Genomic DNA, 24948 nt, shown 5'->3' with positions numbered 1-24948 from the left:
CAGGAAGGCCATAAAGATCATCAAGGACAACAACCACCCGAGCCACTGCCTGTTCACCCCGCTATCATCCAGAAGGCGAGGTCAGTACAGGTGCATCAAAGCAGGGACCGAGAGACTGAAAAACAGCTTCTATCTCAAGGCCATCATACTGTTAAACAGCCACAATTAACATCGAGTGGCTGCTGCCAACATGACTCAACTCCAGCTCACTTTAATAATGGAAATTGATGGAAATTGATCAAAAATGTATCACTAGCCACTTTAAACAATGCCACTTAATATAATGTATATGTATATACTGTACTCTATATCATCTACTGCATCTTGCCATCTTTATGTAATACATGTATCACTAGCCACTTTAAACTATGCACTTTTATGTTTACATACCCTACATTACTCATCTCATATGTATATACTGTACCCGATACAATCTACTGCATCTTGCCATCTTTATGTAATACATGTATCACTAGCCACTTTAAACTATGCACTTTTATGTTTACATACCCTACATTACTCATCTCATATGTATATACTGTACCCGACACCATCTACTGCATCTTGCCTATGCCGTTCTGTACCATCACTCATTCATACATCTTTATGTACATATTCTTTATCCCTTTACACTTGTGTGTATAAGATAGTAGTTGTGGAATTGTTAGGTTAGATTACACGTTGGTTATTATTGCATTGTCGGAACTAGAAGCACAAGCATTTCGCTACACTTGCATTAACATCTGCTAACCATGTGTATGTGACAAATAGAATTTGATTTGATTTGACTATATCATCTATCATACAGTACATGGCCAAAAGTAGGTGGACACCCCTTCAAATTTGTAGATTTGGCAATTTCAGCCAAACCCGTTGCTGACAAGTGTATAAAATCGAGCACACAGCTATGTAATCTCCATACACAAACATTGGCAGTAGAATGGCTTTAATGAAGAGCTCAGTGACTTTCAACGTGGCACCGTCATAGGATGCTACCTTTCCAACAGGTCAGTTTGTCAGATTTCTGCCCTGCTAGTGCTGCCCCAGTCAACTGTAAGTGATGTTATTGTGAAGTTGAAACCTCTAGGAGCAACAACGGCTCAGCCGCGAAGTGATAGGCCACACAAGCTCACAGAACGGTACCACCGAGTGCTGAAGCGTGTAAAAATAGTCTGTCCTCGGTTACAACACTCCCTACCGAGTTCCAAACTACCTCTGGAAGCAAGGTCAGCACAAAACAGTTAGTCTGGAGCTTAAAGAAATAGGTTTCCACGGCCGAACTGCCGCACAAAAGCCTAAGATCACCATGTGCAATGCCAAGCTTCGGCTGGAATGGTGTAAAGCTCACCTTCATTGGACTTTGGAACAGTGGAAACGTGTTCTCTGGAGTGATGAATCACGCGTACCACCTGGCAGTCCGACGGACGAATCTGGGTTTGGAAGATGCCAGGAGAAACGCTACTGGCCCTAATGCATAGTGCCAACTGTAATGTTTGGTGGAGGAGGAATAATGTTCTGGGGCTGGTTTTCATGGTTTGGGATAGGCCCCTTAGTTCCAGTGAAGGGAAATCTTAACGCCACAGCATACAATGATATTCTATCGAAGACCTTTGGGATGAATTGGAAAGCTGACTGCGAACCAGGCCCAATCACCCAACATCACTGCCCGACCACACTAATGCTCTTGTGGCTGAATGGAAGCAAGTACCCGCAGCAATGTTCCAACATCTAGTGGGAAGCCTTCTAAGAACAGTGGATGCTGTTATAGTAGCAAAGGGAGGACCAACTCCATATTAATGCCCATGATATTGGAATTAGGTTTTTGACGAGCAGGTGTCTACATACTTTTGGCCATGTAATTTGGGGTGGCAGGTAGCCTAGTGGTTAGAGCGTTGGGCCAGTAACCGTAAAGGTTGCTGGATTGAATCCCCGAGCTGACAAGCTAAAAATCTGTCGTTCTTCCCTGAACAAGGCAGTTAACCCACTGTTCCCCAGAAGGCCATCAATGTAAATAAGAATTTGTTCTTAACTGATTTGCCTAGTTAAATAAAGGTTACATTTCAAAATAAAAAATGTAGTGTATATGTGGTCTGCATCTTGATTTATGGCTGTGCACCACTGTGAGTAGAGCACTCTACTTTTCAAGAGTTTCCCAATTCTCCTAAGTCTCCGACAGTCATATCTGGTAAAACTAACTGTACCATCATCTAACTCCAATGACTACTGATGTTGTGTAACTGTGGAGGCTTCAGAGGAGGAATATGAGGACCACCCTACTCAGTGATTTCTGAAAAATAAATATTTACAAATTAAAAAGTTATGCTTTTTAGATAAAACCATCCTCTGGCTACATCGATATACTCACGTCACCAAATACCTGATTTCCTAAAACACACTTTCACAATGAAGGTCTACAGAAGTCTCTACAGGACCCTCTATGGTAGCACCCTGGTGTAGCCGGAGGACAGCTGTTTTCCATCCTCCTCTGGCTACATCGATTTCAATACAAAACCCAGGACGCTCTTGCTCCTAACTTACTTGCATAGACCTACATGGTAGTTCTGATGGAGACCACCCAGAACCTCGAGGTGAATGTGGATGAGATCAAGTAATAATTTGTCAACCGAACCATCAAAAACGATTATGTGGTTGAATGAGAATGTACTGTGTGGTTTCACTTGTTATAGAGATATTCATTCTTGATCATAAATGAATCTTTGAGAATGGATGTAATAGATGATACTTTCTGTCATCTAATTTCAAATTAATTGTTTTCAAATCTAAATCTTTCCACCAAAACATGGTTTCCAGCTCTACAGTTGACTCCACAAACACTCTCCATACACTATATAACTCTGAATCTAAGAACTCTGAATTTTTCTTAATAGAGATAGAATTATATAATATTGCTGACTTTCAACATTTCTACTATCAATATTTAAATGTTTTTGCCTAGTATTAAACTCAGTACAAGTGAATGTCAAAAAAAAATTCAAGATCATACTGAAACATATGCTTTCTCAAGACCATAGATTTGGCATGTGCAAAAGATGACAACCTATATGATAGTCAGATGTATAGGAGCATGCCAGATCAGATACATCAAGTTAAAAGACACAGAAAACAGAATGATGGTGTCAGCAAGTCAGAGCATCTTTATTGTATTCACAATGGGGTCTGTTGTTGGTGTCCCATCCAGATGTAGTAGAATATGTTGTTCTGGAGGTGTTAACCATAGAAATAGAATTACCAGAAAATAAATCCCCATTCAAGTCAATGTTCAATGATGGGTGTCTGAGGGGCTTTAGCCATTCTAGAAAGAATAGGAGGATGGAATTGACATCTTAAATTAGGTTTAACCAGAGCTGCCCTTAGCAAATAAGACAGACAATGAAAATAGGGATTTTTCATCTGACGAAGACTTTGTATAAGTGGTAACGTTGTATGAACAAAGCACTGTGGAGCAGTAATATTCCATGTGCTGGCCTCTCATTTCCTATACCCATTCTAGTAATTATATTTCTATGGGGTTAAACCATTGCTTGCTGCAGTGCTCGCTGTTTTTGTGGAACCTTAAGAGGTATGTTTGGTTTGACTTGTGGAGACAACCTTGCCATCCACTAATTCCTCTGTGACGATCACCACTTTGCGTGTGGTGGAGGTGGAGGAGCTGGGGCCGGAGCTGGAGGAACTGAGGCCAGAGCTGAGGCCGGAGCTAGAGGAGCTGACGTGCGAGCTGGAGGAGCCTTGGCCGGATTTCGAGGAGCTGAGGCTGTGAGGAAGGGAAACTCACGATTAGCATAGTTAGCATCTATGATCATAATAAGTATCTAATAAAAAGTCACATAGCAGTAGATTCATGTCAAAAGTAACCATGGCTCATGGTAAGGTCAACTTCAAATGAACATTGTTTATAAAATCAAATGTTAAAGGAGACATAAATTCATTTTCATGTGTTTCAAGGTCCCCTATCACCCCTCTTCCCATCCCACAAAGATGTAACACTCTCCTCCCACATCCCTGTCTGTCTCATTGGCCCCCCTCTGTCCAATCGCTTCCTGCCTTACCCGCTAGCCTCTCCGTCCAGCAGCCTCCTGTACTCAGCGATCTCCATCTCCAGGCGTGTCTTGATGTCCAGCAGCATCTTGTACTCCTGGCCCTGGCGTTCCATGTCGCTGCGGAGGGACACTAGCTGCTCCTCCAGACTGGTCACTTGGTTCTGGAGGCGTCCCAGCTGCATGGAGTAGCGGCCCTCCGTCTCCGCCAGCGTGTTCTCCAGGGAGCCTTTCTATTGGCCGGGAGAGACAGAGATGATGCGTCAAACTGTGGGAGTATGTTTGGAATTTGGAATGTTTACTGTCATACTGAAAAGTTAGCTCTAGTGATTGAATGGGAAGGCATATAGATGTTAGATATAGTAATGGAGTGGTGCCTGGCTTCAACAACTTGAGGGATAGTGTTAGAGTCCAGGTGAAAGTGATATACTTGAGGGATATTAGAGAATGATGAAAAAGTCAAATGTTGATTATTGATAAGTTGCAGAATGTTGTGTAAGTAATGTCCCCTAAACTGTGGTCCTTGGTCAGATGTTTGTAATTACAGCTCACCATGCTGTAATTGTGTTAAGCAGCTCACCATGCTTAACATAAATGTGCTTGAAAGCCACCACCACCCCCTCCCATGACGAAACCATAACCGCCACCACTGCTGCCACCCCTTCCCATGCCCGAAACTTTAACCGCCACCACCACATGTTAGTCGAGGTCATTTGTAAAGTGACTATGCAGAGATAAACAGCAAGTAGCAGCAGTATAAAAACAAAGGTGCAGGAGGCAGTGGGGGTTGGGGGGTCAATGTAAATAGTCTGGGTTGCCATTTGATTAATTGTTCAGCAGTCTCATGGCTTGGGGGTAGAAGCTGTTAACTTGTTGTCAATATGGGGGCGCTGTTTTCGCTTTGAAAAAATCGTGCCCAAATTAAACTGCCTCGTACTCTATTCTAGATCGTACAATATGCATATTATTATTACTATTGGATAGAAAACACTCTCAAGTTTCTAAAACCGTTTGAATTATATCTGTGAGTAAAACAGAACTGATTTTGCAGCAAACTTCCTGACATGAAGTGAAAAATCTGAAATCGAGGCTCTGTTCCAGGGCCTTCCTATTCATTTGCTTGAAATCTATGGATAAACATGCACTTCATACGCCTTCCACTAAATGTCAACAGGCAGTGGGAGGTGGAATGGGGTGTCTAGCTTGATCTGAGGTCGAACAAGAGCTCTTGGAATGACGTGACCACTATTTCATTGTCTTCGAAGGCGCGGGAAGGACATCAGCATTGGCTTCTGAAAAGCGTTCGGTATAAACGGCGAATATCTCCGGCTTTGATTTTATTTGATACATGTGATAATATCATCGTAAAGTATGTTTTCTCAATATAGTTTTATCAGATTATTCAACGTTTATCGGGAGTTTTGGAGTTTTCCGTTCTCTGCGTTGGGTGAAGATGGACATCTTCGTGCCACTTGGCTAGCTAAGGTTGCTAATTCGACAGGAGAAGAGGACATTCTAAAACCAAACAACAATTTATTCTGGACAAAGGACTCCTTGTACAAGATTCTGATGGAAGCTCAGCAAAAGTAAGAACCATTTATGATGTTATTTCGTATTTCTGTGGAAAATGTTTAGTCGTATTTTCCTTCCTTTTTGCGGGCGCTGTCTCGCTATAACGTAAGCTGTTTGTTATGGTAAAGTTATTTTTCAAAATCTAACACGCCGATTGCATTAAGAACTAGTGTATCTTTCATTTGCTGTCCAACATGTATTTTTTAGTAAAGTTTATGATGAGTTCTTTGATTAGATTAGGTGACTGTCCAAAATTTCTCCGGAGATTCTGGTCAATCGATGCTACATATTCACAATGTATAACCACGGTTTGCAGTTCAAAATATGCACATTTTCGAACAAAACATAAGTGTATTGTATAACCTGATGTTATAGGACTGTCATCTGATGAAGTTGGTCAAGGTTAGTGATTCATTTTATATCTTTTGCTGTTTTTTTGCCATCGCTACCTTTGCGGTAAATGAATGCGGTTGTGTGTTTGGCTATTGTGGTAAGCTAATATAATGCTATATTGTTTTGCTATAAAACACTTAAAAAATCTGAAATATTGGCTGGATTCACAAGATGTTTATCTTTCATTTGCTGTACACCATGTATTTTTCATAAATGTTTTATGATGAGTATTTAGGTATTTCACACTGCTCTCTGTAATTATTCTTGCTGCTTCGGTGCTATTTGTGATTGTAGCTGCAATGTAAAACTATGATTTATACCTCAAATATGCACATTTTCGAACAAAATATAGATTTATTGTATAACATGTTATAAGACTGTCATCTGATGAAGTTGTTTCTTGGTTAGTGACTAATTATATCTCTATTTGGTCGGTTTTGTGATAGCTACCTATGCGGTAAAAGAATTGTGAACATTTGCGGTTGAGTGTTTTGCTATTGTGGTTAGCTAATAGAAATACATATTTTGTTTTCGCTGTAAAACATTTTGAAAATCGGAAATGATGGCTGGATTTACAAGATGTGTATCTTTCATTTGCTGTATTGGACTTGTGATTTCATGATATTTATATGCTAGTATTTACTTGTGGCGCTATGCTAGGCTATGCTAGTCAGCTTTTTTACTGATGAGGATGCTCCCGGATCAGGGATGGTGATGAAGTAGAGGAGCCTTTTGGTCCAAGACTTTGCGCTCCAGTGTTGCTTGCCGAGAGAACAGTCTATGACTTCGGTTTCTGGAGTCTTTGACAATTTTTGGGGCCTTCCTCTGACACCGCCTGGTATATACTGTAGGTCCTGGATGTCAGATAACTTGGCCCCAGTGATGTACTGGGCTGTACGCACTACCCTCTGTAGCGCCTTACGGTCAGATGCTGAGCAGTTGCCATACCAGGTGGTGATGCAATCAGTCATCAACGCCTGTCCTTTTCCTTAAACTTAACAGTCCATTGTTGCTTCATAGTGTTTGTGATTTTATGCATAGACTCAGGTATCATTATATTAAGTTTCACACAACTTTATGCATCTTCCATCCACTGTAGTTGTCTGCAGTTTCAACAAAAGTAGTTTTCCTTCCATTGCCAACTTTATAGCACCATGGGATGAGTCATTCCTCCAGGCATCGTACCCCATGAGAAATCACCGCAGATGTGATTAATGATAGAACGTACTGTTCTTTTCCCTTGACACCTTGGCAAGGAATTTGGCATCTGCAGCGTGCAAGAACAAGCTATTGCTTGTTTGCATATTTCCATATAACCAGAGCATGCTCCAGATGTTGCCATTTGAGTCCCATGTTCTGTATGTGGGGAAAGTTGATTTGCATTTGGTTAAAGCCAACGAGCATTGCAGACGTTATGTTCTCATGTTAATGATTTGCATTAGAATGGATTATTGTGACATTGTTGGAGATGTTGCACTATATACAGCTATTGCCTTTAAGTCAACACGGTCTAACTAGAATATGTAACAAAAAAGTTACATTTAACCTTAGTAGGTAAATTGTCACCATAGCTGACATATTATTAACACGTAAGTTGCAGTGACATCTCACTTGGCTCACCATGTCATTTCTGTAAGGAACACGAGGGAGACAGAGAGCTGGTTTCAAGTGCAGGCCACAGCAGGTGTTTAATGTAAAGGACCATAGTAGGAGGCAGGTAGCTGGGTCCAGGGACAGGCAGCAGGTCATACACAGTGGGTCCAAAAAGTACAGGCAGGGAAAAGGCTAGTAATGTAGTCCGAGAGATCAGGAAATAGGTAGATAACAGGAAATCTGATAGGCTAAAGTACAGGGAAAAGGCGTCGTTAGTGAGGCAGGCAATACTATCATACATAGGAGGATTAAATCACGCGAAAACCAGCGCTCCAAATAGAAGTGTGTCAAAAACAAACAATACTTCACAATGATTGGGTGCAAAGAACTGAACTAAATAGTGTGTGATAATGACATACAGGTGTGTGAATAGGTTATCAGAATTAGGGTGATTGGGATCTGGAGAGTGAGATGCGTCCAGGGGATCTATGTGTTTGAGAGTGTGAGCTGGAAAGTGGCCTGGGAAGTGAGCTGCGTTCAGGGGATCTACGTAAATGAGAGTGTGAGTTGGAAGCAGACGTTACAATTTGAACATGGACAATTGGGTGATATTTGGTTGAGATGTTGATCAATGAGATTATAACCTATATCCACCCATTCAAAAAGACAGACAAAAGTTTGTTGAATTCCCAATGTGTTATCACTATCCTTTAAACAATCCAAAACAATGGAAAAACATTGTTTGATTTTTTGTTTAGTTGTCACCTAAATGTGTTATATCTGCACTTTCAAACGTTTAGCACAAGGTTCAAATGGCAAAACAATGTCATAAATGTTGTGTATTTGTACAACTCAATGTGTTGTCACTGTGCTTCATCTAATAGCACAACCAAATGAGCTGAATTGCAGTTTGCATTAGAAGTACATGGTGCAAGCAAGGGCGGACTAGAACCAGAAATGTGGCCCTGGTATTTCTGTTTTAAAGCTAAGTTCCTGCAATTCTACTTCGTTTAGCATGACATCTATTGTTGGGTATGCTATTTCATGATAATAATTATGATAAAATGTAGTCTAGAGTAAATTGCACAGCCATATCCCACTCTTATCCCTCCATTCCCCACTTTCTTTCGTACCCACATTAGTGTTTTTGTGTTTTTGTGTTTTTGCCATGCTAGGACATGGCAGTGTGCAATGTACTCTCATGACTATACCTGCACTCTGCAGACTTTTACAAACTCTCAGAAACGGACATCTTGGTGCTGGCGTGGGATCGAGGATTGTGGGAGGTAGGAGGGGAAGAGGTTCATGTGGTCCATAATAACCCTTTTCTTTTATACACTTCCTTGTCTTCACCATTAGCCTTTGCGACCTCAAAAATAAACTGTTGTGTCTGTATGTTGTTTCTAATGATTGGTGTTGATAATTAATATAATCACAGAAACCTGTATCTGGGTTGGTTCTTTCCATCAACACGTCTCCTTCTCCAGTAGGGGCGATAAGGTCCTAGACCACTGTTACTCTATCCACAAGCAAGCATACAAGGCCCTTCCTCGTCCCCACTTCAGCAAATCAGATCATGACTCTATACTCCTACTTCCTATCTACAAGGTCAAACAGGAAGTACCTGTGACACGCTCCATAGAGAAATGGTACCCCGAATCGGAGACTAAGCTACAAGACTGCTTTGCTGGCGCTGACTGGAATATTTTACGTTACTCAGCCGATATTTAATTCAATGTTGTTAAACCATTGCTTGCACCTTGCCATCCACCATTTCCTCTGTGACGATCACCACCATGCGTGTGGTGGAGGTGGAGGTGGAGGAGCTGGGGCCGGAGCTGAGGCCGGAGCTAGAGGAGCTGAGGCCGGAGCTAGAGGAGCTGAGGCCAGAGCTGGAGGAGCTGAGACCGGAGCTGAGGCCAGAGCTGTGGATGGATTTCGAGGAGCTGAGAAAGAGGCTGTGAGGAAGGGAAACCAATGATTAGCATAGTTAGCATCCATGAAAGTTGTAGAAAGTTGTAGAAGTAATGCCCCCTAAATGGTGGTCCGTGTAAATAATTAAGGCTCACCATGCTGAGCTGTGACTGCAGTTCAATCTCCAGGCCCTGCAGTGTGTGACAGATCTCCGAAATCCCTGAACGCAGCTCACTCCAGGCATCGTACCCCATGTGATTAATGATAGAACGTACTGTTCTTTTCCTTTAACACCTTGGCAAGGAATTTGGCATCTGCAGCGTGCAAGAACAAGCTATTGCTTGTTTGCATATTGCCATATAACCAGAGCATGCTCCAGATGTTGCCATTTGAGTCCCATGTTCTGTATGTGGGGAAAGTGCAGGGGATCTATGTGTTTGAGAGTGTGAGCTGGAAAGTGGCCTGGGAAGTGAGCTGCGTTCAGGGGATCTACGTAAATGAGAGTGTGAGTTGGAAGCAGACGTTACAATTTGAACATGGACAATTGGGTGATATTTGGTTGAGATGTTGATCAATGAGATTATAACCTATATCCACCCATTCAAAAAGACAGACAAAAGTTTGTTGAATTCCCAATGTGTTATCACTATCCTTTAAACAATCCAAAACAATGGAAAAACATTGTTTGATTTTTTGTTTAGTTGTCACCTAAATGTGTTATATCTGCACTTTCAAACGTTTAGCACAAGGTTCAAATGGCAAAACAATGTCATAAATGTTGTGTATTTGTACAACTCAATGTGTTGTCACTGTGCTTCATCTAATAGCACAACCAAATGAGCTGAATTGCAGTTTGCATTAGAAGTACATGGTGCAAGCAAGGGCGGACTAGAACCAGAAATGTGGCCCTGGTATTTCTGTTTTAAAGCTAAGTTCCTGCAATTCTACTTCGTTTAGCATGACATCTATTGTTGGGTATGCTATTTCATGATAATAATTATGATAAAATGTAGTCTAGAGTAAATTGCACAGCCATATCCCACTCTTATCCCTCCATTCCCCACTTTCTTTCATACCCACATTAGTGTTTTTGTGTTTTTGTGTTTTTGCCATGCCATGACATGGCAGTGTGCAATGTACTCTCATGACTATACCTGCACTCTGCAGACTTTTACAAACTCTCAGAAACGGACATCTTGGTGCTGGCGTGGGATCGAGGATTGTGGGAGGTAGGAGGGGAAGAGGTTCATGTGGTCCATAATAACCCTTTTCTTTTATACACTTCCTTGTCTTCACCATTAGCCTCTGCAACCTCAAAAATAAAATGTAATGTCTGTATGTTGTTTTTAATGATTGATATTGATAATTAATATAATCACAGAAACCTGTATCTGGGTTGGTTCTTTCCATCAACACGTCTCCTTCTCCAGTAGGGGCGATAAAGTCCTAGACCACTGTTACTCTATCCACAAGCAAGCATACAAGGCCCTTCCTCGTCCCCACGTCGGCAAATCAGATCATGACTCTATACTCCTACTTCCTATCTACAAGGTCAAACAGGAAATACCCGCTCCATAGAGAAATGGTCCCCCGAATCGGAGACTAAGCTACAAGACTGCTTTGCTAGCGCTGACTGGAATATTTTACTTTACTTATTTTATGCCAATATCATCGACAAGCTAACCACCTCCGTCAACGGCTTTATTAGGAAATACATCAGCGACGCTACTTCCCCAATCAAAAGCCCTGATTTAACCTGTTGAGGATGGGGGCGCTGTTGAGACTATTTATGCTAATTGGGTAATTTTTGAAACGGCTTCCCACAAAATCCTTGATCGTACAATATGCATATTATTATTATTATTGGATAGAAAACAGTCTATAGTTTCTATAGGAGTTGAAATTTTGTCTCTAAGTGGAACAGAGCCCATTCTACAGCAATCTCCCTGACATGGAGTCAGATTTCAGAAATGTTGGCCACTGTTCTGAAGTCAGTTAAAAGGGCACTGTTATTGCTATGACTATACGGACACTTCTTACGTCTTCCCCTGGATGCCTTTACGTGATGACGATTCCAATGGGGTCGATTGCGCGTTCACAGGCCCTATAAATTAAAAAACCCTGTAGCTAGCAAGTCTTTTCTTGGTGCGTAACGCGCGTGGAGGACACCGACCCGCCCCTGTTCCAAGCGTTAGTTTAGCCTGTTATATTTCTCCGGTCATCTTTTCACTCGTTATGGGAGTTAAAAACATCATAAGGTAGTTAATTTAAAGCGTTTTATAGCAATTTATATCCGTTTAGTGCGATTTTGGGACATTTATTTTTGAAACGATGTGAATAGCTGGGCACGCTTTTCAGTTCATCCCGAACGCAGTTGGCATTTCCACATGGCAAGAGGACAGCTTTCCACCAAAAGACGATTCCTCCCAAGAAAGGATCCTTTGCCCAAGATACTGATGGAAGAACAGCTCAAAGTAGGACATTTTTATTATGATAAATCGTGTTTCTGTCGAAACATTTTAGTGGCTTAGGACGCCATGTTTTTTGACGTAGCTTCGCTTGGCGCAAACTGTATTGAAAAGTAAGGATAAATTAAAAAATGTAATTCCGCAATTGTATTAAGAATTAAATTGTCTATCAATCCCTGTCCACCCTATATTTTTTAGTCACGTTTATGAGTATTTATGTATAAGAGTAGATCACTGTCTAAGTGGCGCAAGGACATTTTCTGACCAGCTGAGCTACATTTCACATTGTCTAACCATGATTTTGGTGGCTAAATATAAACGTTTTCGATCAAACTCTATATGGATTGTGTAATATGATGTTACAGGAGTGTCATCTGAAGAATTCTGAGATGGTTAGTGTTAAAAATTAATATATTTTTGGCGATGTTGACGTTATCGCTCACTTTGGCTAGAATCAATGCTGGGCTGCTATGTGCTATGTGCTATGCTAATATAACGATTTATTGTGTTTTCGCTGTAAGACACTTAGAAAATCTGAAATATTGTCTGTATTCACAGGATCTGTGTCTTTCGATTCGTGTATGCTGTGTATTTTTACGAAATGTTTGATGATTAGTAAGTAGGTAAACACGTTGCTCTAAGTAGTTTTTCTATTCCATTTGTGACGGTGGGTGCAATTGTAACCTATGCCATCTACCTGAAATATGCACTTTTTTCTAACAAAACCTATCCCATACCATAAATATGTTATCAGACTGTCATCTGATGAGTTTTTTTGTTGGTTAGGGGCTATAAATATCTTAGTTTAGCCGAATTGGTGATGGCTACTGGTGTTGGTGGACAAATAAAAGATGGTGGATTATGCTAATGTGTTTTTAGGTAATAGATGTACATCTTTACATATTGTGTCTTCCCTGTAAAACATTTTAAAAATCGGACATGTTGACTGGATTCACAAGATCTGTGTCTTTCATTAGCTGTATTGGACTTTAACCTGTTGGGGATGGGGGCGCTGTTTAGACTATTTATGCTAATGTGGCTAATTTTTTAAACGGCTTCCCACAAAATCCTTGATCGTACAATATGCATATTATTATTATTATTGGATAGAAAACAGTCTATAGTTTCTATAGGAGTTGAAATTTTGTCTCTAAGTGGAACAGAGCCCATTCTACAGCAATTTCCCTGACATGGAGTCAGATTTGAGAAACGTTGGCCACTTTTCTGAAGTCATTTAAACGGGCACTGTCGTTGCTATGACTATACGGACACTTCTTACGTCTTCCCCTGGATGCCTTTACGTGATGACGATTCCAACGGGCTCGATTGCTCGTTCACAGGCCCTACAAATGAAAAAAACCTTTAGCTAGCAAGTCTTTTCTTGCTGCGTAACGCGCGTGGAAGACACCGACCCTCTCCTGTTCCAAGCATTAGTTTAGCCTGTTATATTTCTCCGGTCATCTTTTCACTCGTTATAGGAGTTACAAACATCACAAAGTAGTTAATTTAAAGCGTTTTATAGCAATTTATATCCGTTTAGTGCGATTTTGGGACATTTATTTTTGCAACGATGTGAAAAGTTGGTCACGCTTTTCAGTTCATCCCGAACGTAGTTGACATTTCCACATGGCAAGAGGACAGCTTTCCACCAAAAGACGATTTCTCCCAAGAAAGGATCCTTTGCCCAAGATACTGATGGAAGAACAGCTCAAGGTAGGACATTTTTATTATGATAAATCGTGTTTCTGTCGAAACATTTTAGTGGCTTAGGACGCCATGTTTTTTGACGTAGCTTCGCTTGGCGCAAACTGTATTGAAAAGTAAGGATAAATTAAAAAATGTAATAACGCAATTGTATTAAGAATTAAATTGTCTATCAATCCCTGTCCACCCTATATTTTTTAGTCACGTTTATGAGTATTTATGTATAAGAGTAGATCACTGTCTAAGTGGCGCAAGGACGTTTTCTTTACCAGCTTGTCTACATTTCACATTGTCTAACCATGATTTTGGTGGCTAAATATAAACATTTTCGATCAAACTGTATATGCATGTTGTAATGTGATGTTACAGGAGTGTCATCGGAAGAATTCTGAGAAGGTTAGTGAAAAAATTAATATCTTTTGGCGATGTTGACTTTTATCGCTCACTTTGGCTAGAATCAATGCTGGGCTGCTAATTGCTATGTGCTAAGCTAATATAACGATTTATTGTGTTTTCGCTGTAAGACACTTAGAAAATCTGAAATATTGTCTGTATTCACAGGATCTGTGTCTTTCGATTCGTGTATGCTGTGTATTTTTACGAAATGTTTGATGATTAGTAGTTAGGTAAACACGTTGCTCATTGTAATTATTCTAGTCCATTTGTGATGGTGGGTGCAATTGTAAACTATGCCATCTACCTGAAATATGCACTTTTTTCTAACAAAACCTATCCCATACCATAAATATGTTATCAGACTGTCATCTAATGAGTTTTTTTGTTGGTTAGGGGCTATAAATATCTTAGTTTAGCCGAATTGGTGATGGCTACTGGTGTTGGTGGACAAATAAAAGATGGTGGAATATGCTAATGTGTTTTTAGGTAATAGATGTACATCTTTACATATTGTGTCTTCCCTGTAAAACATTTTAAAAATCGGAAATGTTGACTGGATTCATAAGATCTGTGTCTTTCATTAGCTGTATTGGACTTTAATGTGTGAAAGTTAAATATTTTAAAAAAATATTTTTTTTGAATTTCGCGGCACTGGTTTTTCAGTGGGGGGGGGGGGGGGAGTGCCGCTAGCGGCACGCTGATCCTAGACAGGTTAATGTGTGAAAGTTAAATATTTTAAAAAAATATTTTTTTTGAATTTCGCGGCACTGGTTTTTCAGTGGGGGGGGGGGGGGGGGTGTGCCGCTAGCGGCACGCTGATCCTAGACAGGTTAACACAGAGTTTGGCGCTAAGCTAAAGGACAGGCTTAGCGCACACAGGGATATCGCAGCCAACCCCATGGCTATGGCTGAGGACACAAACAAGTACAAGAAGTTCTGCTACGATCTCCAGACAGCCATCAAACAAGCATAAGGACAATACAGGAACAAGCTGGAATCCTATTACACAGACTTCGAAACCCGCTGCATGTGGCAGGGGCTATAGTCCATTACGGATTACAAAGGAAGGCCCAGCCATGATCTTCCCAATGATGTCTCTCTACTAGAAGAACTCAATGCATTTACTGCACACTTCAACAAAAACAACACCGAGCCGTGCATGAGCGCACCCGCCGATTCAGAACCCTGGGTGATCTCGCTAATCAGGTAAACACTCAGTATTCCAGGGCACATTCTCAGTGCTTGCGCAGAACAGCCATTTACAACCTCTCCTTGTCTCAGTCTCTAATCCCCACGTCTCAAGCTGACCACCATCATTCCTGTTCCCACGAACTCTAAGACTATCTGCCACAATGACTACCGCCCTGTAGGACTCACATCTGTAATCATGAACTGTTTTGAAAGGCTGGTTATGGCACACATCAACTCCATCATTCCAGACACCCTAGACCAACTCCAATTTGCATCCTGCCCCAACAGATCGACGCATACTCAATTGCACTCCACACTGCTCTCACCCACCAAGAGAAGAGGAATACCTATGTGAGAATGCTGTTCTTTGACACCTCCCTCTGCAACTAGATCCTGAAAAGGTGGTGAGGGTAGGCAACATAACCTCCGCCACACTGACCATCAACATGGCGGCCCCAAAAGGGTGTGTGCTTAGTCCCTTCTTGGTCTCCCTGTTCACCCACGACTCCCTGGCCACGCACGACTCCGACACCATCAAGTTTGGAGAGCAGGTCCGCTTACAGGGAGGAGGTCAGTGATCTGACAGTGTGGTGCCAGGACAGCAACCTCTCCCTCAACATCAGTAAGACCAAGGAGCTGATCGTGGACAACATTAAAGAGGGGGGGTGAGCACTCCCCCATCCACATCGACGGAGATGTAGTGGAGTGGGTCGAGAGCTTCAAGTTCCTCGGTGTCCAAATCACTAAGGACTTAAAATAGCCCACACACACAGTCGTGAAGAAGGCGTGACAGCGCGTCTTCCTCCTCACGAGGTTGAAAAGATTTGGCATTGGCCCTCAAGTCCTCAAAAAGTTATACAGCTGCACCCTTAAGAGCGTCATGACTGGCTGCATCTCTGCTTGGTATGGCAACTGCATCACCCTCGATTTCATGGTGCCACAGAGGGTGTGGTGGACAGCCCAGTACATCCCTGGGCCAAGCTCTCTACCATCCATGACTTCTATATCAGCCATAAACTGTTCTCACGGCAAGTGGTACCAGTACGTGACACCAACGGGCTCCTGAACAGCTTCTAGCCCCAGCCGGCTAAATAGCTCATCTCAGTTACCCAGAAATTTCTCGAAAAGTTTGCCATTTCCTGTTTTACTTTTGGAGGGAATGCCGTTAACAATTATGATTACCTTTGTGCAAAGGAAGGAAGCGAAGTTTCCTCCTTCGCCACATGGAAACTCTCGGCTAAAGTCCTCCCTTTAACAAATTTCACCAGTATTTATCATGACTTTGTGGCTGTGGAATCTAGTGGAAACCGCTTATCATCCGCACACAGGCTTAAAAATCACTGTACCACTTCGCCCCAATTCTGATTCATCCAAATAATCAATGACGAAAACGGAAAACCAGGAACTACTGGTAATCACATTATTCTACGTGAGCCTTGACAGATTCTTGCCGTTTCATCTGTCCACGAAAATCTGTGGACGAGATATTACTAAATGGCTGACCAAATCACTACATGGTCTATCTGTACTGACCCTTTTTATGGATTTCTTTATTTTTGCACTTACTTTATGCACACTCACAGGACTCTACACACTCACATTGATACTCCAACACACACACACACACACACACACACACACACACACACACACATTTTGTTAGAATTTGTTAGATTACTTTTTAGATATTACCGCACTGTCGGAACTAGAAGAACAAGCATTTCGCTACACTCGCAGGAACATATGCTAACCAAGTGTGTGTGACAAATAACATTTGATTTGATTTGACACACACACACTTAATTTTCTCACACACACAGAACACACACACACATTCATGCTGACTCTACACACATGCACACACACTCACACAAACAATCATCATATACGCTGCTGCTACTCTGATGATCAGACACAAGCAAAGAATGTACATGTTTGACAGGAATGAACATGCAGAACCCCCCCAGGAGAAAATGTATGAAGCATGAACTATGTAAAGTGACCTCTGCCTGTCCTCTCCCCTCCAAAAAGATGACAGACCGCACAATCTAGTGGGCCATGATTATGTCCTAGCTAAATTCCCAAATCTGGCCCTCCAACCGTGATGACCATCTAATCATCCCAAGCTTTCTAAGCGACTTTTTCACCCCCCCACCTCTCCCCTGCAGTTATTCCCAGGTTGTTGCTATAAATAAGAATGAGATCTTCTCAGTCAATTCACCTGGTAGAATAAGGGTTAAATAAGGCAATCGTGTACACCCACTTCTAAGTTTGGATTGCAGCTTGTGCCTACTGTGCAATCACCCATAAAGGGTGGCAGGTAGGCTAGCAGTTAGAGAGGGGAGCCAGCAACCGGGTTGCAAGATTGAATCTCGGATCTGACGGGAAAAATCAGTCGGGAAGTGAGCTGGCAACCGGAGGGTTACTGGTATCAAATCTTAGACGTCATTGCCTGCTGTTGTGCCCTTGAGCAAGGCACTTAACCCCCCACAACAAAAGCTCCCCGGACATCCAGTGTGGCAGCACCCCACACCTCTCCAAAAAATCTGTATGTATGTGTGGGTCGGGTAAAAAGAGGAAGTCATTTCGGTTTGGACCTTGTGTGCAATTGACCAATAAAGTTCTTCATCTTCATCTTAATCTTAAAACCAATATAAACTCCAACTGAAAGCAGATGAACAAGATTTAGCAAAGTAAAGGAATATTTTTATTATTATTCCCCCTACTAGAATGTACTTTCCACTGACATTCAGCTAGTGGCATAAAGTGTTCAGATTTAGTTTGATTTGAGTTTGTTTCTTTATATAAATAGAGCATGCAATAGCTGGTTTGTGTGTAAACTAAGGTATACCGCTTCATTTTAGCCTCAACCTTTTATAATTCATAACTTATTATCTGGTTGTTTGTGGCTGTCACACGGAGCAGAGTACAGCAGCGCAACATAGAGTCCGCTGTCACCCAGATTCACCTGTAACTCAACCCCTGTCCATTGGCATTACGTAACTGGTTCTTCCAGACATACAATGTAGAAACAAACAGACACCCTTTGCCTGAACAAATATGTAATGAAGAAGACATTCTATAGCAATATTCTCTCGAACACAATCAAGTGATATTATGGCTTTTATAAGCAATGCTAAATCAGAAATGTGCAGTCAGTCTGTCAGTCCGCAGTGACATGTTCACACATAGAAGGAGCCAGGGCAAAGCAATCCGTTTAGATGAAAGCAATCAATCCGAATGCATGAATTACTATATTGGATGAAGGTAGAAGACACATTTCAGTTGAATGCATTCAGTTGTGCAACTGACGAGGTATCCCCCTTTCCCTTTCCCTTACATGTGGTCTGCCTCTTGATTTATGGCTGTGCACCACTGTGAGTAGAGCACTCTACTTTTCAAGCCTTGTATGAGTTTCTCAAGTCTCCCACAGTCATATCTGTCAACACTAACCCTCTAACTCCACTGTGTGGTTTCACTTGTTTCAGAGATATTAATGCTTTATAATAGACTGACTACATGAACCTGTGAGTATGGATGTCATAGCAGATACATGTTGTGCTCTCATTTCATATGACTTGAATTCAATTTGACATCTTTCCACCGAAACATGGTATCCAGCACTAGAGTTGACTACACAAACACTCTCCATACAGTATATAACTCTGAATCTAATGCTTGAAAAACAGAGAGTTTGATAAATAGAGATAGAATGATGTAATTTTGCTGACAACTTGCATTCAAATTTCTACTATCAGCATTTCTAAAAATATTGGCAAGTATTAAACTCAGTACGAGTGAATGTCATAAATATATTCAAGATCATACTGAAACATATGCTTTCTCAAGACCATAGAATTGGCATGTGCAAAAGATGACAACCTATATGATAGTCAGATGTATAGGAGCATGCCAGATCAGATACATCAAATTGAAAGACACAGAAGACAGAATGATGGTGTCTGCAAGTCAGAGCATCTTTATTGTATTCACAATGGGGTCTGTTGTTGGTGTCCCATCCAGATGTAGTAGAATATGTTGTTCTGGAGGTGTTAACCATAGAAATAGAATTACCAGAAAATAAATCCCCATTGAAGTCAATGTTCCATGATGGGTGTCTGAGGGGCTTTAGCCATTCTAGAAAGTATAGGAGGACGTTATGCACATCTTAAACTAGAGTAAACCAGAGCTGGCCTAAACAAATAACACTGATAACAAGGATAGGGATTTTTTATCTGACAAATACTTTTATAAGTTGTGACGTTGTATTTTAGGTTGCATGAATAAAGCACTGGGGAACCGCAATATTCCACGTTCTGGCCTCACATTTCCTATAACCATTCTAGTAATTATATTTCTATGTGGTTAACCCATTGCTTGCTGCAGTGCTCTCTGTGTGTGTGGGACCTTAAGAGGTGTGTTTGGTTTCACTTGAGGAGACAACCTTGCCGTCCACCATTTCCTCTGTGACGATCACCACCTTGCGTGTGGTGGAGGTGGATGAGCTGGGGCCGGCGCTGGAGGAGCTGAGGCCGGAGCTGACGCCGGAGCTGGATGAGCTGAGGCCGGAGCTTAGGCCGGAGCTGACGCCGGAGCTAGAGGAGCTGATGTGGGAGCTGGAGGAGCTGTGGCCAGATTTTGAGGAGCTGTGAACAAGGCTGTTAGGAAGGGAAACCAATGGTTAGCATAGTTAGCATCTATGATCTATGATCATAATATCTATTAAAGGTCACATAGCTGTAGATTCATGTCAAAAGTAACCATGGCTCAAACGAAGGTCAACTTCAAATGAACATTGTTTTTAAAATCAAATGTTGAGGTAGGCATCCAATCGCTTCCTGCCTTACCCGCTAGCCTCTCCATCCAGCAGCCTCCTGTACTCAGCGATCTCCATCTCCAGGCGTGTCTTGATGTCCAGCAGCATCTTATACTCCTGGCCCTGGCGTTCCATGTCGCTGCGGAGAGACATTAGCTGCTCTTCCAGACTGGTCACTTGGTTCTGGAGGCGTCCCAGCTGCATGGAGTAGCGGCCCTCCGTCTCCGCCAGCGTGTTCTCCAGGGAGCCTTTCTATTGGCCGGGAGAGACAGAGATGAAGGGTCAAAAAACTGTGTGAGCAGGTTTGGAATTTGGAATGTTTACTGTCATACTGAAAAGTTAGCTCTAGTGATTGAATGTGAAGGCAGGTAGAGTTTAGCTATAGTAATGTAGAGGTGCCTGGCTACAACAACTTGAGGGATAGTGTTAGAGTCCAAGTGAAAGTGAGATACTTGAGGGATGGTAGAGAATAATGAAAGAGTCAAATGTTGATTATTGATAAAAGTTGCAGAAAGTTGTGTACGTAATGTGCCCCAAACTGTGGTTCTTGGTCAGATGTTTGTAATTACAGCTCACCATGCTGAGCTGTGACTGCAGTTCAATTTCCAGGCCCTGCAGTGTGCGACGGATCTCCGAGATCTCTGACTTGGAGGTCTGGAGAACCTCTGTGCTGGACGCCACCTCCTTGTTCAACGTCTCTGTCTGTAAAACACAATATGTGGTCAATCGTCACAGAAACAAACCAACATTTCAGCTCATGATAGAATGTCACAATGTTACCAACTAGAAGTAAAGGAACATCTACACCATGAACACAGTTTAGGGGTTCTAGAGGTTCTACCTTGGTCTGGAACCAGGACTCCAGGTCACGCTGGTTCTTGGCACTAACGGCCTCATACTGCTCACGAATCTCAGCCATTACTCTGGTCAGGTCCTCCTGTGGTGCTGCGTCCACTTCCACGTTGATTTGTCCAGTCATCTGCGTCCTCATGGCAAGCAGCTCCTGTGGAGTAACACATAGGGGTGAGTTTAAAGGATTAAGAAGTGACTAACCTCTGCCTGATGGTAACAACTTAAATTGCCCTCTGTCTTCATTATATATTTGAACACCATTGCTTGATACAGATGTGTTTGAAAGCCAGCAATGGTGTTCTAGTGAAGACCCATAGCAGGTTGACATGGTCAATAGATGTAATACATTAAGAGACTGTATGGATATGTTCCATCAGCCCACACCCACCTCCTCATGGTTCTTCTTGAGATAGATGAGCTCTTCCTTCAGCCCCTCGATCTGCATCTCCAGGTCAGATCTGGCCATGGTCATCTCGTCCAGCATCCTCTTCAGCCCGGCGATGTCAGCCTCCACTGACTGACGCATGGCCAGCTCGTTCTCATACCTGAGAGATAGAGAGAGCTTAGGTCAAAGAACTGCCTGAATGTGTTCCTCTGTGAGAATAGCAGGGGGGTTATAGATTCTAGTATTCCATTAAGTTTTGGATAAAATATCAGAAAGTAACACCAGGCTTGTGATATGTCTGTTGGGAGGGTGTGGTTATGATGGAGCTGAAGGGTATTGTCATTTGGTTTCCTTTTTTATAGATTCAACACAAAATGTAATAAAAACAGTATGAGGGTTTTTACAGATTTGGGGTTATTCCATGTGGTTAATGTAATGCTCCAGCAGTGAACTGTATCTGTGGATGGTGTTGGGTGTACTTACTTGTTTCTGAAGTCGTCTGCAGCGAGCTTTGCGTTGTCGATGTTCAGATAGATGCTTCCGTTCAAGCAGGTGGCTTCCTGGATCTGAGAGGTGGAGGATGGCAAAACATTTCAGGATGGGGCATGCGTGGAATTCCACACAAATGCAGTACACACAAACTGTTAAATCACACTGTAATCACTCAGTTCTGAGTTTCAGCTGCACTGTAAATTATAGCTAATAGAAGCATTACAGGGAACCTGTTATCTTTGTGAACATTGTAAAGCATGACACAAAGAAACTAATGGCACCTTTTGCAATCGCCTAGGGGCTCTTAAAAGAGAGGAAGGATTGGCTTCATTTATCTGCTTTATTTTCAATGCTTCAGCTGCAAATATGCATACTGTCTTGTAATTTATCTTCGGTGCAATATCTTGGTTTAATCAATTATAACAAATGTATATAATTTTGCATTTTCCAATAGTCATATATCACTCTCAGTAACTGACATGTGTTCACCGTACCTATACTCTCTAATAAAGAATAACATTGTCACAATGCAGACATGATCATGTTTTGACATGCTGTGATGTCGTTTTTGAGTGCTCTTGCTATCTAGGAAACACGTCACGTACCTTGTCCTGCAAGTCGGCGATAATAGCGTAGAAGCTAGAGTAGTCGCGAGCGCTGGGGGATGTCTTGCTCTCCATGAACTGACGGATCTTCAGCTCCAGCTCGGCGTTGGCCGCCTCTAGCATGCGCACCTTCTCCAAGTAGGTGGACAGGCGGTCGTTCAGGTTCTGCATTGTGGCCTTCTCATTGGCCGACACATTAATGTCGGCTCCACCGCCACCACCACCACCCCCTCCCATGCCGAAACCAAAGCCGCTACCGCCGCCGCCACCCCCTCCCAGGCCGAAACCATAACCGCCACCACCACCTCCGCCGCCGGAACCGAACGAGGAGCTAGAGATGCGCACCCCAGAGCCTCCTGCACCTCCATACACACTGCCGGCCCTCATGGCAGTGACGCGGCCTCCTCCACCGCCACCACCACCCATCGAGGAGAAGCGGGAGGAGCCCATACCCATTCCACCTCCACCTCCAGACCTCATGGACATGGTGCCACCTCCGCCTCCACCGCCGCTGCTGCTGTAGGACATGCTAGATCTGGAGAAGGACATGGCTGCTGAGAGAGAGTCTGCCTGCCTGGGATGAGGAGAGAGAATGTGGTGCACGGCCCAGCCACTGTTCCCTTTTTATGCTGCTCAGGGTAGAAGGAGGGACGGTGGGAGGAGGACATGGGTGGGAGAGGCAGAAGGGTGGAATAGAGAAGGGAGGAGTACAGGGAGGATTTACCACATGTAGGGCAGGGGATCCTCCCCCACACTTTGACATGCTAGGATGCAGAAGGAGATGGAAGTGGATAGAAATGTACTGTATGTGTGGATATGCAAATATTGAAAATATGCTATTGTTGTGCAACTCCACTCTCCCCACCTCACTCTATATATGGTGTCTGGCTGCAGAAACATATAAAAGTGCACCTATAAATAGATGGAATTCCTCTCCCGTAATAGCGTCTGGTTGAAAGCATAAACAAACCTGCTTCTATTAGCCCCAGGTAGGTCAGTCAATCAGTCAACACACACAGTATAACTTTGACATGCTGTGACAGGTGAACTTTGCCATGTTTTCTGAGCAGATTTTTTTAAACACTGAATGGCTATTTACCTCCTCTACCTGATATGTACCAAGACAGGGACTGGGGAATTTGTCAGGATCAAAATAAATATGAAAGGAGCAAAGCCCAGGTTAAACTTTTTATTTCACAACGGGAGAATGACACATATTTTAATGCCAAAGACATGCCAGAATGGCTTTCCAAGAGGTTTTGAGTTTTCCTGAGTGGTCCAGCCTCAGTTCAAAAACAATGGATAAATGTTGCCCTAATACTTGTCTAAAGTTTGTAAAAACTAAAATATACCTCCTCACCTTACTTTGCCTTTTAATTATTCATAAATAATTTCCTGGTTGTATGTGGCTGTTTACAACCCAGTCACAGCGAGCTGAGCCGAGCACAACAGCACATAGAGCCACTGACAGTCACTAGATTCACCCAGAACTCAACCCCTGTCCATTGAAATTCTGTAACTGGTTCTTCCAGACACACAATATCCCCAACGTAGGAACAAACAGACCTCCTTCGCATTAACAAATACAGTTGAAGTCGGAAGTTTACATACACTTAGGTTGGAGTCATTAAAACTTGTTTTTCAACCACTCCACAAATGTATTGTTAAGAAACTATAGTTTTGACAAGTCAGTTAGGACATCTACTTTGTGCATGACACACGTCATTTTTCCAACAAGTGTTTACGACAGATTATTTCACTGTATCACAATTCCAGTGGGTCAGAAGTTTACATACACTAAGTTGACTGTACCTTTAAACAGCTTGGAAAAGTACAGTAAATGATGTCATGGCATTAGAAGCTTCTGACAGGCTAATTGACATCATTTGAGTCAATTGGAGGCATACCTGTGGATGTATTTGAAGGCCTACCTTCAAACTCAGTGCCTCTTTGCTTGACATCATGGGAACATCTAAATAAATCAGCCAAGACCTCAGAAAATAGACCTCCACAAGTCTGGTTCATCCTTGGGAGCAATTTCCAAATGCCTGAAGATACCATGTTCACCTGGACAAACAATAGTACGCAAGTATAAACACCATGGGACCACACCGCCGTCATACCGCTCAGGAAGGAGACGCGTTCTGTCTCCTAGAGATGAACGTACTTTGGTGCAAAAAGTGCAAATCAATCCCAGAACAACATCAAAGGTCCTTGTGAAGATGCTGGAGGAAACAGGTACAAAGTATCTATATCCACAGTAAAACGAGTCCTATATCGACATAACCTGAAAGGCCGCTCAGCAAGGAAGAAGCCACCGCTCCAAAACCACACAAAAAAAGCCAGACTACGGTTTGCAACTGCACATGGGGACAAAGATCATACTTTTTCGAGAAATGTCCTCTGGTCTGATGAAACAAAAATGTAACGGTTTGGCCATAATGACCATCTTTATGTTTGGAGGAAAAAGGGAGAGGCTTGCAAGCCAAAGAACCCCATCCCAACCTTGAAG

General features: G+C 42.4%; 1 protein-coding gene across 2 annotated transcripts; it reads right to left on the bottom strand.

The window, feature by feature from the left end:
• Positions 1-3129: 3129 nt before the first annotated feature.
• LOC129837440 (keratin, type I cytoskeletal 13-like) lies at positions 3130-23036 on the bottom strand. 2 transcript variants are annotated; one of them, XM_055903608.1, is made up of 7 exons: positions 22437-23036; positions 21823-21905; positions 21343-21499; positions 20944-21105; positions 20679-20804; positions 20134-20354; positions 3130-3772 (listed from the first exon to the last, which is right to left on the bottom strand). In XM_055903608.1, exons 1-7 carry the CDS (start codon positions 22983-22985, stop codon positions 3574-3576), a joined length of 1497 nt encoding a protein of 498 aa, XP_055759583.1. In that variant the 5' UTR covers positions 22986-23036; the 3' UTR covers positions 3130-3573. The 2 variants fall into 2 exon arrangements, with proteins under 2 accessions (XP_055759583.1, XP_055759574.1); XM_055903599.1 differs by lacking the exon at positions 3130-3772 and adding an exon at positions 19240-19944.
• Between the last annotated feature and the right edge of the window lie 1912 nt (positions 23037-24948).

Source organism: Salvelinus fontinalis, chromosome 3, assembly GCF_029448725.1.
Source record: "Salvelinus fontinalis isolate EN_2023a chromosome 3, ASM2944872v1, whole genome shotgun sequence".
Classification (NCBI taxonomy): Eukaryota; Metazoa; Chordata; class Actinopteri; order Salmoniformes; family Salmonidae; genus Salvelinus; species Salvelinus fontinalis.
This window is presented reverse-complemented; position numbering and strand designations above follow the sequence as displayed.

Excerpts from the sequence above, each read along its gene's own strand:
- LOC129837440 (XM_055903599.1), bottom strand. The coding sequence starts at position 22,985 with ATGTCCTTCTCCAGATCTAGCATGTCCTACAGCAGCAGCGGCGGTGGA. Across the intron at positions 21,500-21,822 it reads GCAGACGACTTCAGAAACAA|GTATGAGAACGAGCTGGCCA; the intron begins GTAAGTACACCC and ends TCTATCTCTCAG. Across the intron at positions 21,106-21,342 it reads TCAAGAAGAACCATGAGGAG|GAGCTGCTTGCCATGAGGAC; the intron begins GTGGGTGTGGGC and ends GTTACTCCACAG.